The 12466-nt window shown below is 52.7% G+C and overlaps 1 protein-coding gene across 3 annotated transcripts in view; it reads left to right on the forward strand.

Moving 5' to 3' along the window:
• The window catches only part of SGSM1 (small G protein signaling modulator 1), a 33338-nt gene that overhangs the window by 3151 nt on the left and 17721 nt on the right, over window positions 1-12466 (forward strand). For all 3 annotated transcript variants that reach the window (XM_039561076.1, XM_039561078.1, XM_039561077.1), the window contains 5 exons: window positions 6874-6949; window positions 10367-10529; window positions 11297-11449; window positions 11974-12041; window positions 12167-12312. In XM_039561076.1, the coding sequence (XP_039417010.1) occupies window positions 6874-6949; window positions 10367-10529; window positions 11297-11449; window positions 11974-12041; window positions 12167-12312 (606 nt within the window). The remainder of the gene's footprint in view (window positions 1-6873; window positions 6950-10366; window positions 10530-11296; window positions 11450-11973; window positions 12042-12166; window positions 12313-12466) is intronic.

The following is a 12466-nucleotide window of genomic DNA, read 5'->3' on the forward strand; positions in this document are numbered from 1 at the left end:
TCTCTTCCTCCCACCCTTTCAGAGAAGCCCCTGCTTTGCAGCCATGTTGCCTGGTTTGTGGCTAAGTAACACAAATGACTGGTAAGAGCAGTGTTTTTGCAGCTTGGGTTTGTTTTTCTGTGTGCCCGCCGTTCCAAAATATCAGATTGGCGGCGTCAGTGCCAGCTATTTCATTCTGGATGGGTAGAAAATTGTAAATTAATTTAATGCTACTAGGATTTGAAAAATTAATGTTGAGAGCTTTAAGTGTTCTCGAGGCCAGTTTATTAAAAAAAAAAGGGAAAGGCCTTTGTGTAGCTGTCAAAAGTGTTCAGGCAAGATAAGGATGAGGATGATGAGCTGCAGGTTGGTGATGAAAGCTGCTGTTGGCAGAGGGACCCTCTGATGTCTCTCAAGCACCCAGGGCAGCCTTTTTCAGATGTTTCTGTATCAAGAGAGAACAGAGGGCCCTTAATGCAGCATTTCTCGATTGCCTGCATCGATCTGCTCTGAAGAGCAGCACTGATCACTGGGGACCATTTCCTCTCCTCTTCGATGTAAAAGCAGGGCTTTGCACAAGAGCTCTGGTGCTCCAGAAACCCCTGGCTTGAGCTGTCATCCCCGGAGCAGGTTTTGTGCTGCTTTCCCCCTTCCTCACACCTTCCCTGTGCCGGGAGGACCCTCTGTCCTCTGCTGCCAAAATATCCTCCCCCTCCTCCCTCCTGGCGTCCTGGCTGTTGCCATGGAAATACCTGGCTTTGCACAGATTCAGGACTTCGGGGCGATTTGGAGCTGGAAGCTGGTTTCAGTATCATCCTTCACCATGTTTCAGTGAATCCAAAAGCCTCGTCAGGGCAACATCACTACCTGGGAAAACCAGGGGCTTTGGGATGTGCTGAGAACAGAACCCGGCTTCGAGGTCGGCTGCTGGAAACACAGAAATGACTAAAGTTTTCCTTAAAGGTTTCCTTAAATGTCTGTATTGAGCATTTACAGCGAGCAGTGCCAGCAGTGCCCACAGATGGCGTGGAAATGTGCGTTTGACAAGCACAACAGGAATAGAACCAGCTATAACGTGATCTTAGGCAGCTTAGATTAGAGTTGCAAGCACGGATTTTTGGCCAAAAGTTGAAGCCCTGTGAAGAAAGTCTGGTGCAAAACACCCTCAGTAAATACACATGGCTGGGATGCCCCTGTGTCCCCCCAGGGTGTGATGTTGCATTATGGATCCTTCCACTAATATATTTTAAATTCATTTTCCAGCAAGCTGCACAAGCATTCAGAGTTCTTCTCCTCCCTTATCCCCCAAGGAGCCTCATCCCAGTCCCCAGCTGTGAGCACACGTGGTTCCTGGGGAAGGGCTGGCCTGGAAATCCCTCCTGTGTGTCACGTGGAGGATCCCTCAGCTGCAGGAGGTGCCATGTTTTATTCAGCAAGTGGTGATAAATAATTAAGTAAGACTTTTAGAAAAGCCAAAGGTCTCCGTGGGCAGGAGTGTGATCGATGTTTCTGTGGCAGGAAGAATAGGGAGCTGCCAAATGGCTTTCAAGACAAGTGTCTGGTGCCATCAGAGGTGTCCCTGTGGTGTCCCCTCATGCCAGGGGCCACCAAAATGTCTGGCGAGAGCCCTGAGGTCTCTGGGTATAAATGGTGCACGTGCTCTGTGTTTTAACTGATCCGAGCACAATTAATTGGGCTTTTTTTTAGTGGTCAGCCTGTAAACTCTTGAAGAAGTGGCAGAGCGTGGCTGCAGCTCGTGGTGGTGCTGAACAGTCTGTCTGGCACCTGCTTTTGGGATCATCTGGGTGTTTGTTGCTGGAAAGATGAGGAACATGGTAAGGCAGGAGAAACAGGAAATCCTGCAGCGTCGAGTTGGAAAACGTGAATTTTGTCAACAAGTCTGCTAAAAAAGGGTGTTGTAGCAATGAGACAGGCAACAGGCAGAGATTTCATTTTCAAATGAGAAGGTGAAGCTGGCTGGTGAGAGGTTTCAGTCTGAGAACTTCTGCTTTAGCTTAAAAAGTGGCTTTAGCTCCAGCATTGGCCGTGTGATTGGATATCCCAGGATTTCCATCCACCATTCCCCACACACAGAGACTCCTGTGGGCACCAGAAGGAGTGGGGGTTTGGAATAATGTCCTGGAGCCAAGCAGAGATTTTCCACTTGCTTTGCTTTGGACACCTTTGGTACTTCCAGCAAAGCCAGGCTCACATTCCTGCTGGGAAATATTCCCCTGTCTGTTTGTCCTTGCAAATACAACCCTTCCTGGGGATGTCCTAATATTGCATCTCAGTGATCCTTCAGCATTTTGAAACACCTGGGAAGTGACAGAGCTGCAGTGCTCCATGGACACAGCTCCAGAGCATGGGGAGCTGCTTCCTGTGGAGCTTTCTCCTGGAAAGAGACCTTGGTTGGGAGAAGCAATTACAGGAGAGCTCAGACTACAGCAAGAAATGCCCACGTGCACTCGTTGCACCAAAACTGACACGGAAAATTGGATTTTTTAAGTGCAAGAATTAACTGCAAACACATAATCAAAGCAGCACTTAAAGACCGTGATGAGAACGAGAAAACCGCAGCTTGGAAAAGAATTTGAAAAGCAAATGTACAAAAGCAAACCAGGTTTAAAGCCTCTTTCATCAATGGGTTGGGGGTTTTTTTAAAGTTTTTTTGTTGCTGGTTGTTTGTTTGTTTGGTGGGCTTGATGGTTCTCCTGGGCCAGGTGGATTGAACAGGGACAGTGAACCTGGAAGTGCTGGGTGAATGGTTGGGCTCAGTGATCTTGGAGGTCTTTTCCAACCTCAACAATTCCATGATTCTGTGATGAATTCTGTGATTCCGAGGGGATACAGGCAGTGCAGCTTCCTGGCTCTGGTCCTGCAGCATCTCATCCACCCAATCTGACACCCCATGTAGAGGTGGATGTTCAGAGGGAGCAGGAGACATCTCCATCTTCATCTTCACCTCTATTTTTTGCTGTAAATCCTTTGGGTTTGGGATGGGATGCTCTCCCATGGCTTTAGCTCCAGTGTGTGGCGGCTGGGCCACATTTTTTGCTCGTCCAGATGTTTTTTGGTGCTGGATCTGGTGACCAGGCCTGTTCCTGGGAGCAGCTGACCTCAGCCTGTGGCAACGTGAGCGAGCTTGACCCTGGAACAGGACTGGGAAAAGGATCTCCCTGGGGACTCTGTTTGCATCTGGCTTGCTGTAAACAATTCCACGGAGTTTCCAGCATGGCCAAATAGACAGGAGGTGTTGTGCTTCCATAGAAATGCTTTAATAACCAGTGAAAGGCTTTGCAAGAGGCATGGCAGGAAAATAGAGACTGCAAACATCCCTGGATAATGCAGAGTACGGGTTCTCTAGGGAAAAACCTGGCCAGGTAAAACAGTTGTGAGCCAATATTGCCTTGGACTAATTAAACCTGGAGTTCTTGGCTTGCTCCTGGTCCCTGCACCTCGGTGGTGGCTGTGATAATATTTGGCTTGTTCCAGCAGTGTAAATGACAACAGGACTGGGTGACAGGAAAGCTGGGCTTTGGATGATGCATATCCCTGGGAATTTTGTAGCAGAGAGGTCTAAGCCTTCATCCCTCCCTGGGGTCTGGGGTTGTTGGACAGGTGAGGGTTTGATTTCACTTTCCAGGGGGACTTGTCCTGTGCTCACAGCTGGAGCCAGGGGTTTGTTGGTACTGCTGTGGAATTCTTGGTGAGATTCCTCCCAAGTTTACCTACAGCTAAATTATTAGTTGCTGTTTTAATTTCCTTTCTAATAAAAGAAGAGCAAACATCTCATTTCCCTAGGCTGGCATGAGCTCCAGAGTGGGCAGCTTCATCTGTTGGGATTGTTCTGGCTACAATCTGAGAATTAGCATTAAAATGCTGGAATGCAGCACATTCAGAGGCTGTTCAAGTCTTCTCTGTGGAGGGAGCCAAGCTCGGCTGAGCTGATGTTCCCGGGGTGTCAGAAGCTCCCAGAGGATCTGGGAGCACGTGGCAGATCCCAGCTGTGGTGGTGGTGATCCCAGCTGGCTGTGGAGGGGCTGCTCTGAGTGGGAGAGTCCTTTGGGGTCTGCAGACAACAGCACAGGAGATCTCTCAGGAGTTTTGGGGTTCTCTGGCTTGGAGCTGTCCTAGAGATGTCAGCTGTGTCTGTTTGGGCAAACGTTAAGATGGTTTTGTTGGAAAATTTTCTTGGTGCTTAGAGAAAGTTGGGATCTCTGAGCTCTGTTCCCTGGAAGTGTTGATTCTGTTCCCTGGAAGTGTCCAAGGCCACATTGGATGGGGCTTGGAGCACCCTGGGATTGTGGAAGGTGTCCGTGCCCGTGGCAGGGGGGTGGAATGAGATGAGCTTTAAGGTCCCTTCCAACCCAAACCATTCCAGAATTCCAAGATATGCCATGTTTTCTGTTACAAGGCCATGTCTGTCTGTCTGTCTTCTACCTCCTGGGCTGGTGTTTGTATTTGTCACATGCCAGGTGAGTGCCCTTGTTGCAGTGCCCTTTCCACTTCCAGTCCTTTAGACTTCCTTGATTTATTTTTAGCGTTACAACCTCAGTCAGTGCAGTGCATTTTCTTTTTTTTTTTACTTTTAATGAGTAATTTTCCACTAAACTGTGTCTCTTGGAAGGTGTTTTGCTTGTGCCTCGAGCGTGCAGGTGGTTTGTGCAGTGTTGGCACTGAAATGCCTGGTCAGAGCTGGCTCCTGCAGTCCTGGATGCTCCCCAGGCCCTGGACAGGCAGATGGTCACTGGCCTGGGGAAGGCCCTGTGGCATCGTGTCAATATATTGAAATTTCAAACAAATATTTGAATGTGCTGCTTATATTGGAATATTTCCTGATTGAATCAGAAGCTGGTAAAGACATAACTCTGCACGTTGATTCTCAGGTGTATTTGGGGGAGGGGGGTTAAAATCCTGATACCACCAGTGCTGGCACGAGTGTGCATTTAATATCTGTGTGTCATCATTTTCTGGGAGATCAGCTGGATGTGTGAGAGAGAAGTGCTGTGCCCTGCTGACAGAGGAAGCTCAGCCTGCCTGGGCGAGGGTTAGGAGCCACCTGGACAAGGGTGGCTCAGCCAGCTGGGAGAGCCAAATTTCAGGGAATCCCTGAGGGCCCCAAGATGTGAACCTCCCTTCCAGGGCTGCTCCCAGGGGTGGTCAGGGATAGCTCCTGAGCTGGGCAGGCTTCCAGAATGTCTTTGGTGACGTGGAATTCCAGGTGGAGGAAAAGGGGTGGCTCTGGGGAGCACCTGGGCACTGGTGGACCTGAGGTGTGTGGTGCTTCCCATCCCTGATCCACCCCTGCAGCCAAGGTCGAGGGATGTGTGGGAGACAGAGGCTCCTCTCCTCTTGCTGGGACTTGCTCTGTCCCCGTTTCTGTTGCTGAAGTGTAAAATAAAAAGTTGCTGGAGCAGGGAGCCCTGAGTGAGGATTGCAGCTGCCCCTTCCCTGGTGCCCAGCACAGGGCACCGGGACAAGGGGAAAACTGTAGGTGGAAGGTAAGGAGTAAAGGAGCACCAGGAGGTGCCCTGACCAGGGCCAGCTGCAGTTTTGGGACACAACAAAGCACTGGGATGGAAGATGGAGCTTTCTCCTGGTCCCCGGGGTGTTCCTGCAGGTGGAGTCACCGCTCTGAGCGCGGGGTTGGGATGTGGGCGATGTGGGAGGTGCAGGAGCTGGATCACGTTGTGCCAAGAGGAATTTCCCAGCCACCTCCAGTCCCGAGCTCCACATCTCGGTGACATTCCTTGCTGTGACTTCCTGACTCAGTACCAGCTCATCCGAGGCATCCAGGGAAGTCTCAGTGCTCCGTTAGTCACCGAGCAGGGAGCAGTGCTGGGATCTCACCTGATGGCTCTGACACAGAGCAGCTCTTGGCTCGGAGAGGACTCTTGTCTTAATCCAGACTCAGGGTTTCCTTTATTGAGCTGTCAGCCATGCATAACTTTGATTATACCTTGCAAAGGGGATTAATTCCCCAAATGATGCCATTAAAGGTCTCCCATTCATGCAAGGTTTGCTTGGCCAAGTCTTGACCCTCAGCTCTGCACTGGGAACACTTTCCCCTGTGTTTTCCAAAATCAAGATGTTACAGAGGCACTGGGAGATGAGATCCAGGCATGCTGGCAGCTGTGTTTGAAAGGAAAAGTGGTTGGGAACTGAATGTTTAAGGAGCAAAGATTCAGCTGGACTCTGGCTGGTTGTAGCAGGATTAGGGAGAGTGGCAGCTGGGGATGGAAGTCACCACTGTGCTGCCAGACCTGACCTGCCAGGTCTGACCTCCCATCTGCTCCCTGCAAAGAATTACCCTCCTAATTTATGTGGGGTCCTGTTTGTTTTTGTCCCCTAATCGTGCCCCTGATGAGCACTAAGTGACAGCTTCCCCTGGATCAGCTGAGTGCCAGTCAAGAGTCAGAGAGGGCAGAGCTGCTGGCACTGCTGTGCAAATGGAATTCCTGGGCACAGCTGGTGCCAGGTGATCGCTGAATTAGGCACTGATGGATAGTTGCAGTCATTTGGGACAGCTGTGTCACAGGAAATTTGTCAAACAAAATGAGAGAACAGAACAATGCTGTAAAAGCCTTAAATCTGAGATTTAGCTACCTTTATGAGATGACTTTCATCTAAATGGTGCTCAGATCCCTCAGTTAATTCTCGGCTCATCATTTTCCTGCTGTGAAGTTTCTCAAAAATGAAGCAGCCCTTTTTTTATACCTGACTTTTTGAAATAGCTGGCGATGCTCAGCAGGCAGAGCTGCATCCTCCATGAGACCTCCTGTGCAGCTGGGGAAACCTGGGAGCAGAGGAGGTTCCTGTGCACCCACCCCACTGCAGGACTCCTCACTCTGCTCCATGGCTGAAGTTTCCCTAACTGCCTCTGTCCTGCAGGTGAAGCAGATCATGGAGGAGGCTGTGACGAGGAAATTCGTGCATGAGGACAGCAGCCACATCATCTCCTTCTGTGGTGAGTCTCCGATGCTGGCCTGGATTGGGGCTTTTGGTGCTGGGCACTCCCTTCCCGGGCTGTGCCATGTGCCATTCCTGGGAACCAGTCATTCCTGGGGACATGCTCCAGCTCCAGGACCTTGGGCTGGGGCACTGGGGAGTGCCAGAGGATGGATTGTTCTGGCAGAGGTCGGAGTCCCTGAGGTCTTTGTGCTTAAAATATACAGGGATATGTCAAAAGAGGGAGGGGTGGTGGCAGTGTGTGCAGCCATTGAGGAAGGACTAGAAATAATCTTTTATTTTTAAATTCCCCTGAGAGTTGATTCAACTGAAAGTCTGTCAAGTCCAAATCTTTCTTTGCTGTTATGGACTAGGAGTTTATGGAAAGGAGCCTGGAGGCTGGGCTTTCTCCTTTCCTCCTGGGCCCTCACATCAAAGACACTCAGGAGCCTGTTCCCTCTGTGTGGCATCGAAAGAGCAGAGCAGACTTCCAGGTGTGACTCATTCCCTGCTTTTCTGTGCAGCACGAGGCTTCTCAGCCTGGGATTATTTATAGGCTCCTGCAGCAGGGAGCTGAGGCATCCAGGCACGAAGGGCTCCTTGGTCCCTTCTGGCCTCTTCCGATGCTGCTGCCCTTTCCCTGGCTCCCGGTGTCCCCCTCCTGCTCCGTCTGCTGTTCCTCTCACTGGAACGGTTCGTGCACCTTCCTCGGTGTTGTGGCTCTCCAGGAGCTGGGTGAGCTTGTAAATAACCTCTTTCCCTGCCAAGCAGAGCGTGCTGCAAGCCTGGCTCTGGCTGCCAGAGCTGCCCTTTTCCCTGGAGAGAGCTGCCTTCCCAGCAGAGCCCTCCTCGCCGAGCCCTCTGCGCGGCCGGCGTAGCGCAAACCCCTCCGGATGGAGCCAGTGGTCTGGCAGGGAAGGGCAGCAGCCCCCGTGGTGCTCTGAGGGGGGTTTGGAGCAGACAAACACGAGCTGGCATCTGTCACATCCAGGCTGCCCTGGGAGGCTGATGGGGAGCCGGCAGCGAGGCCGTGGGAGCCCAGGGTTTGGTGTCCACGTCAGCCAAGGCTGCTCAGCTCGAGTGGTTTGAATCGTGTCAGAGCTCTGGGCAGCTCAGGAGTATCTTCAGTCTTTTGCCAGCAGCCAAAGTTCCCCCCTCACCTGGGTGTAGCTGAACAGGGCCCCTGCACCACGTGGCTATGCTGTAGGTAATGTCCTGAGGGATGAGGAGAATCTCTTCAGTGTCTGCTTGCAGCAGTGACACAGCTGAGCTCCAAAACTCATCTGATTTAAAAATCCTACCATTACCCCTGGATTTAGTAGAGCACGGGGAGAGTTTTTCCTATGGAAGCTGCACATTTCCATGTAGCTCTGCCAGCAGTGGTGTTTTGCACATGTTCAGATGTGGCACTGGGAACAGATGCTGCTGACAGCTCTGTCTCGATGCCGTGTGCCAGAGGCCATTCAGGACTTGGGATTTCTCCCTGCCTGGCAGGAGTTGGGATGTGCTGCCTGTGACCTGAGCACAGCGGGAGTACCAGTGCTCCCATTTGTCTGCTGGGCATTTGGAATGGAACTGGTGGCACTGGGAGCTCACAGAGGTTCTCTCTTGGGAGCGCAGCTGGGCAGGAGCAACCCTGGCTGCTCACCCGCCGTGGTACCTGAGCTTTCAGGACCTGCCTGAGCAGGCCACTCCAAATGAGCACCCCTGGGTGCAGTCCCAGGCAGTTGGGGCTGTTTGTCACTTGTATTTCAGCCACAGAGCATAGGGAAAATGAGAGAGATGTTGGATCTTCTGGCAAAGCCATGGAGCAGTTTGGGTTGTATCTTATTTGCAGCTGCACATAATCCCGGGGCAGGTGAAGCCCTCTGGGCTTTGGGAAGCCTTGTGCAGGGCCTGGTTTCAAAGCCAGGTGTCCATGCAGAGTCTTTGCCTGGCTGCTGGGAGTCAGCAGGGCTGGGCTGGCCCAAATCTGTTGTTCTGCCAGCACAGGCCGTGTCTCACCGGCCCTCGGATGCTGCTGCTCGGCACCGAGCTCAGGCACAGCACGGAGCAGGGCGAGATAATGAGCCTCTCACAGCCTGGAAGCTGCATGGAATGCCTTTTTCCGTGTGTCCATGGAGCTGTTCAGCTGTAGGGAAGTGTGCCTTTCCAGGCAGGAGGTGAAGCAGCATCCGGTGGGCTCAGCTCGGCAGCGCCGGCTTCCCGGGGAGGAGGGAGAGGAAGCTCGTTGTCAGACCTGGATCAAGGGTCTGAGGACTGTGGGTCCATGTGATTTTTCCAGTGCTTTGATCAGCCTGTTTAATCAGTCTGTGTTTGGTGCTAGACATCCATCCTGAGCCTTCCCAGGGGACTTTGGGAATGAGCTGCAGGCAGAGCCTGTGCGTGTGCGCGTCTTTCTGTGGAGTCATCGCCGGCTCCCGGGATCCCCCCTCACCATAGCAGGGCAGGGATGGTGTCTGGGGCTGTCTGGGCACTCACTGGGGTTTGGTGAGTGCCTTTGGGCAGAGTCCAGGAAACAGAGTCAGGCAAAGCCTTCCACAAGGACTTAACAAGTCCCTGTGTCCCTGAGTGCTAACGGAGTCACTGCTGAGCCAGGAGGGTCCCCAAAGCCAGACTGAGCTGCTAGCATTGCCTGTGGTTTATCCCCAGGTTCTTTGTTCCTTTCAGTTTTTCAGAAAAATGTTTGTATGGACACAGATTTTTTGGGGAAAACTGCCCCATTTCCCTTGCTGCTTTAGAAACCCTGAGTGTGCCTGTCCTTGCCTCCTGAGCTTTCTCCTCCTCACTTGCACCATCCCAGCACAGGGAGTGAAACCTCCTGTTCCAGCCGTGCCCATCCTTCAGATTGGGCCAAAGGGAAAACATCAGGGAGAGGCTGGTTTCTCCACAATCCACGAGAAACCCACAAGGAGAGTGTCAGCCTGTTTGCCCAGCACAGCAATTACCCTGGAGAGGCTGTGATGTTTGCTGTTAATTCCCATGTGTGATGGGGTTAGAATTTCCTGAAGCCAAGGTGGGGATGTCTCTGCCTTCAAATTTACTGTCTGAGGAGTTTTAGGAGCTTGTGGTTGCCCCATCCCTGAAAGTATCCAAGGCCAGGCTGGATGGGGCTTAGAGCAACCTGGTCTAGTGGGAAGTGTCCTGATGAACAGTCCCTTTCCTGATTCCTTGTAGCCCCTTCAGATCCTGGAAGGTGCTGTGAGGTCTCCACACAACCTTCTCTTCCCCAAGCTGATCAGCCCCAACTCTCTCAGCCTGACTCCACAGGGAAGGTGCTCCAGTGACGCTGAGGTTGGCTCAGCTGGGTAGAGCGTGGTGCTAATAACTGTGTGCTCCATCGATGGGCCAGTCACTCAAAGAGTTGGACTCGATGATCCCCGTGGGTCCTTCCAGCTGGGAATATTCTGATGCCATGGTGTGTGCTCTGCTGCAGCTGCCGTGGAATGCTGTGTGCTGTTCGGGCTGAAGCGGAGGGCGGCCGGGTTCCTGCGCAGCAACAAGATCGCAGCGCTGTTCATGAAGGTGGGCAAGAGCTTCCCCCTGGCAGAGGAGCTCTGCAGGAAGGTGCAGGACCTGGAGCAGCTCATTGAGAACGCGTAAGGCACTGCTGTGGCTGCCAATCCTCTCTGCTCACTCAGGTTTTGGGGTGGGAGGTGTAGTTTGGGTCCAGCTTGAGCCTCGACGGGAGGAATTGCTCCTTCGGTCTTGTCCTGGGTTTTTTATATCTTGACCAAACTGGTTGCTGTTCTAGGAGACTGAGTTGTGGTTGTGGTTTAAGGAGGGGTGGACAAGTCCTAACTCCCTCTGTGCCTGCTCTGGTGCTTCAGGGACAGCTGAGCACGTTGCTGCTGAGCTGTCACAGTTTATGGACCAGTTCACCAAGCCAGCTGGAACCACGTTTGGTCTGTCTCAGTGTGCAGGGCTTGAACCTGCAGTAATTCAGCTGCTGTTTGGGAGAGGATTACTCATCCTTGGACAATTAGCAGGGAGATGGATGGAGCAGCTTCCTGCGGGCAGGAATTTTAAGCTGTCCTAAGACGAGCTGCTCAGCCTGTGAGCTCAGCCATGGAAAGATGTGTGGGCTAGAGGACTCTGCTGAGGGAGAGCAGAGTTCTGGGGTGTCTTTACAGTGGGGAATGGATTTAGTGAAGTCTGGTTTCAAATGCAGGTGTGGCCCCTCTGGAGCAGGGGGTGGGATAGACACAGGGAGCACCTCCAGAGCTCTGTCCCAGGCAGTTCTCTGGGATCCCCCCATCACCACAGCCAACACCCCCAAACCCCTGGTGGCAGGAGTGCCCTGGGCTCCTTCAGAATTCAGGGATGAGCCTGTGGTGGTGTTGTCTCTTGTCTTGTACCTCCAAAGGCGAAACCAAGCCCAGGGCGTCCCGGAGAATGTGCGCAAGGTGCCGAAGCTGCCCAACCTGTCTCCTCAGGCCGTCAAGCACCTCTGGATCCGCACGGCCCTCTTCGAAAAGGTCTTGGATAAAATTGTGCACTACCTGGTGGAGAACAGCAGGTGAGTGCTGGCACAGGCCACCCATGTCTCTGTCCGGATCACTGCCAGCACCCACCCCTTCATGGCACTGGGGGTGTTGCTGGCTGAGGAACAACAGTATCCATGTGGGCCAGGGAAGTCCCTGGATGGCACAGGCCAGCTGTGTCACTCAGTGCCCATCATGGGGACTCTGATGGATACCCTGCTGCTGGTGATCACTCCCTAAAATACAGACAGGCCATGCTGGCCCTGGTGGTGGCTGGGTTGTCAGGGCAATGTAGGCCTGATTCCTTCTGGGATCTGCATGCTGAGGTGTCCTGGGAGGGTCTCCACTCCTGGGCAGGTTTGTTAGGAGATTGTGATGTGCTGCAGGAGGGTGGCTGTTCCCCAGGAATTTCTCAGCTGGCAGAAATAGCCTCTTTAGGGCTTCTTGCCCTCTCCCCATCAAGGGGAGATAGAGAAAGCAAAGGGCATGACAGGGATTTAAACCCACTGTCTATAACTTTGTAGTGCTCCAGCATTCTGCTGTCCTTTACTTCTTCTAGTAAGTACTACGAGAAGGAAGCTCTCCTGATGGATCCTGTGGATGGACCAATTCTTGCATCTTTATTGGGTAACACTTTCCCTACTTGCTTTCCAAACCCGTGCTCCCAAAACTATGATCTGCAGATCGGGGAGGTGACCACGGCCGTGGGATCACGGATGGCTCCCTTACATTTGGGGTGTTCCTCTCCACAGTGGGGCCCTGTGCACTGGAGTACACGAAGATGAAGACTGCTGACCACTTCTGGACAGACCCCTCTGCGGACGAGCTGGTCCAGAGGCATCGGATCCACAGCTCCCACTGCCGCCAGGACTCGCCCACCAAGCGCCCGGCGCTCTGCGTGAGTGGGGGATAAACCTCTCTGTGCTCCTCCCAGAGCCACAGGATCTGGGTTCCCTTTGCTTGGAAAGGCCTGTGGAGCCCTCTGATGAGGGAAGTCTTTGAGGCAGAGGTGCTGGGAACATGGTCCATGGAGAGCACTGGCATGCCAGCCC

The sequence above is a fragment of the Corvus cornix genome, chromosome 15, assembly GCF_000738735.6.
Source record: "Corvus cornix cornix isolate S_Up_H32 chromosome 15, ASM73873v5, whole genome shotgun sequence".
In the NCBI taxonomy this organism is placed as follows: Eukaryota; Metazoa; Chordata; class Aves; order Passeriformes; family Corvidae; genus Corvus; species Corvus cornix.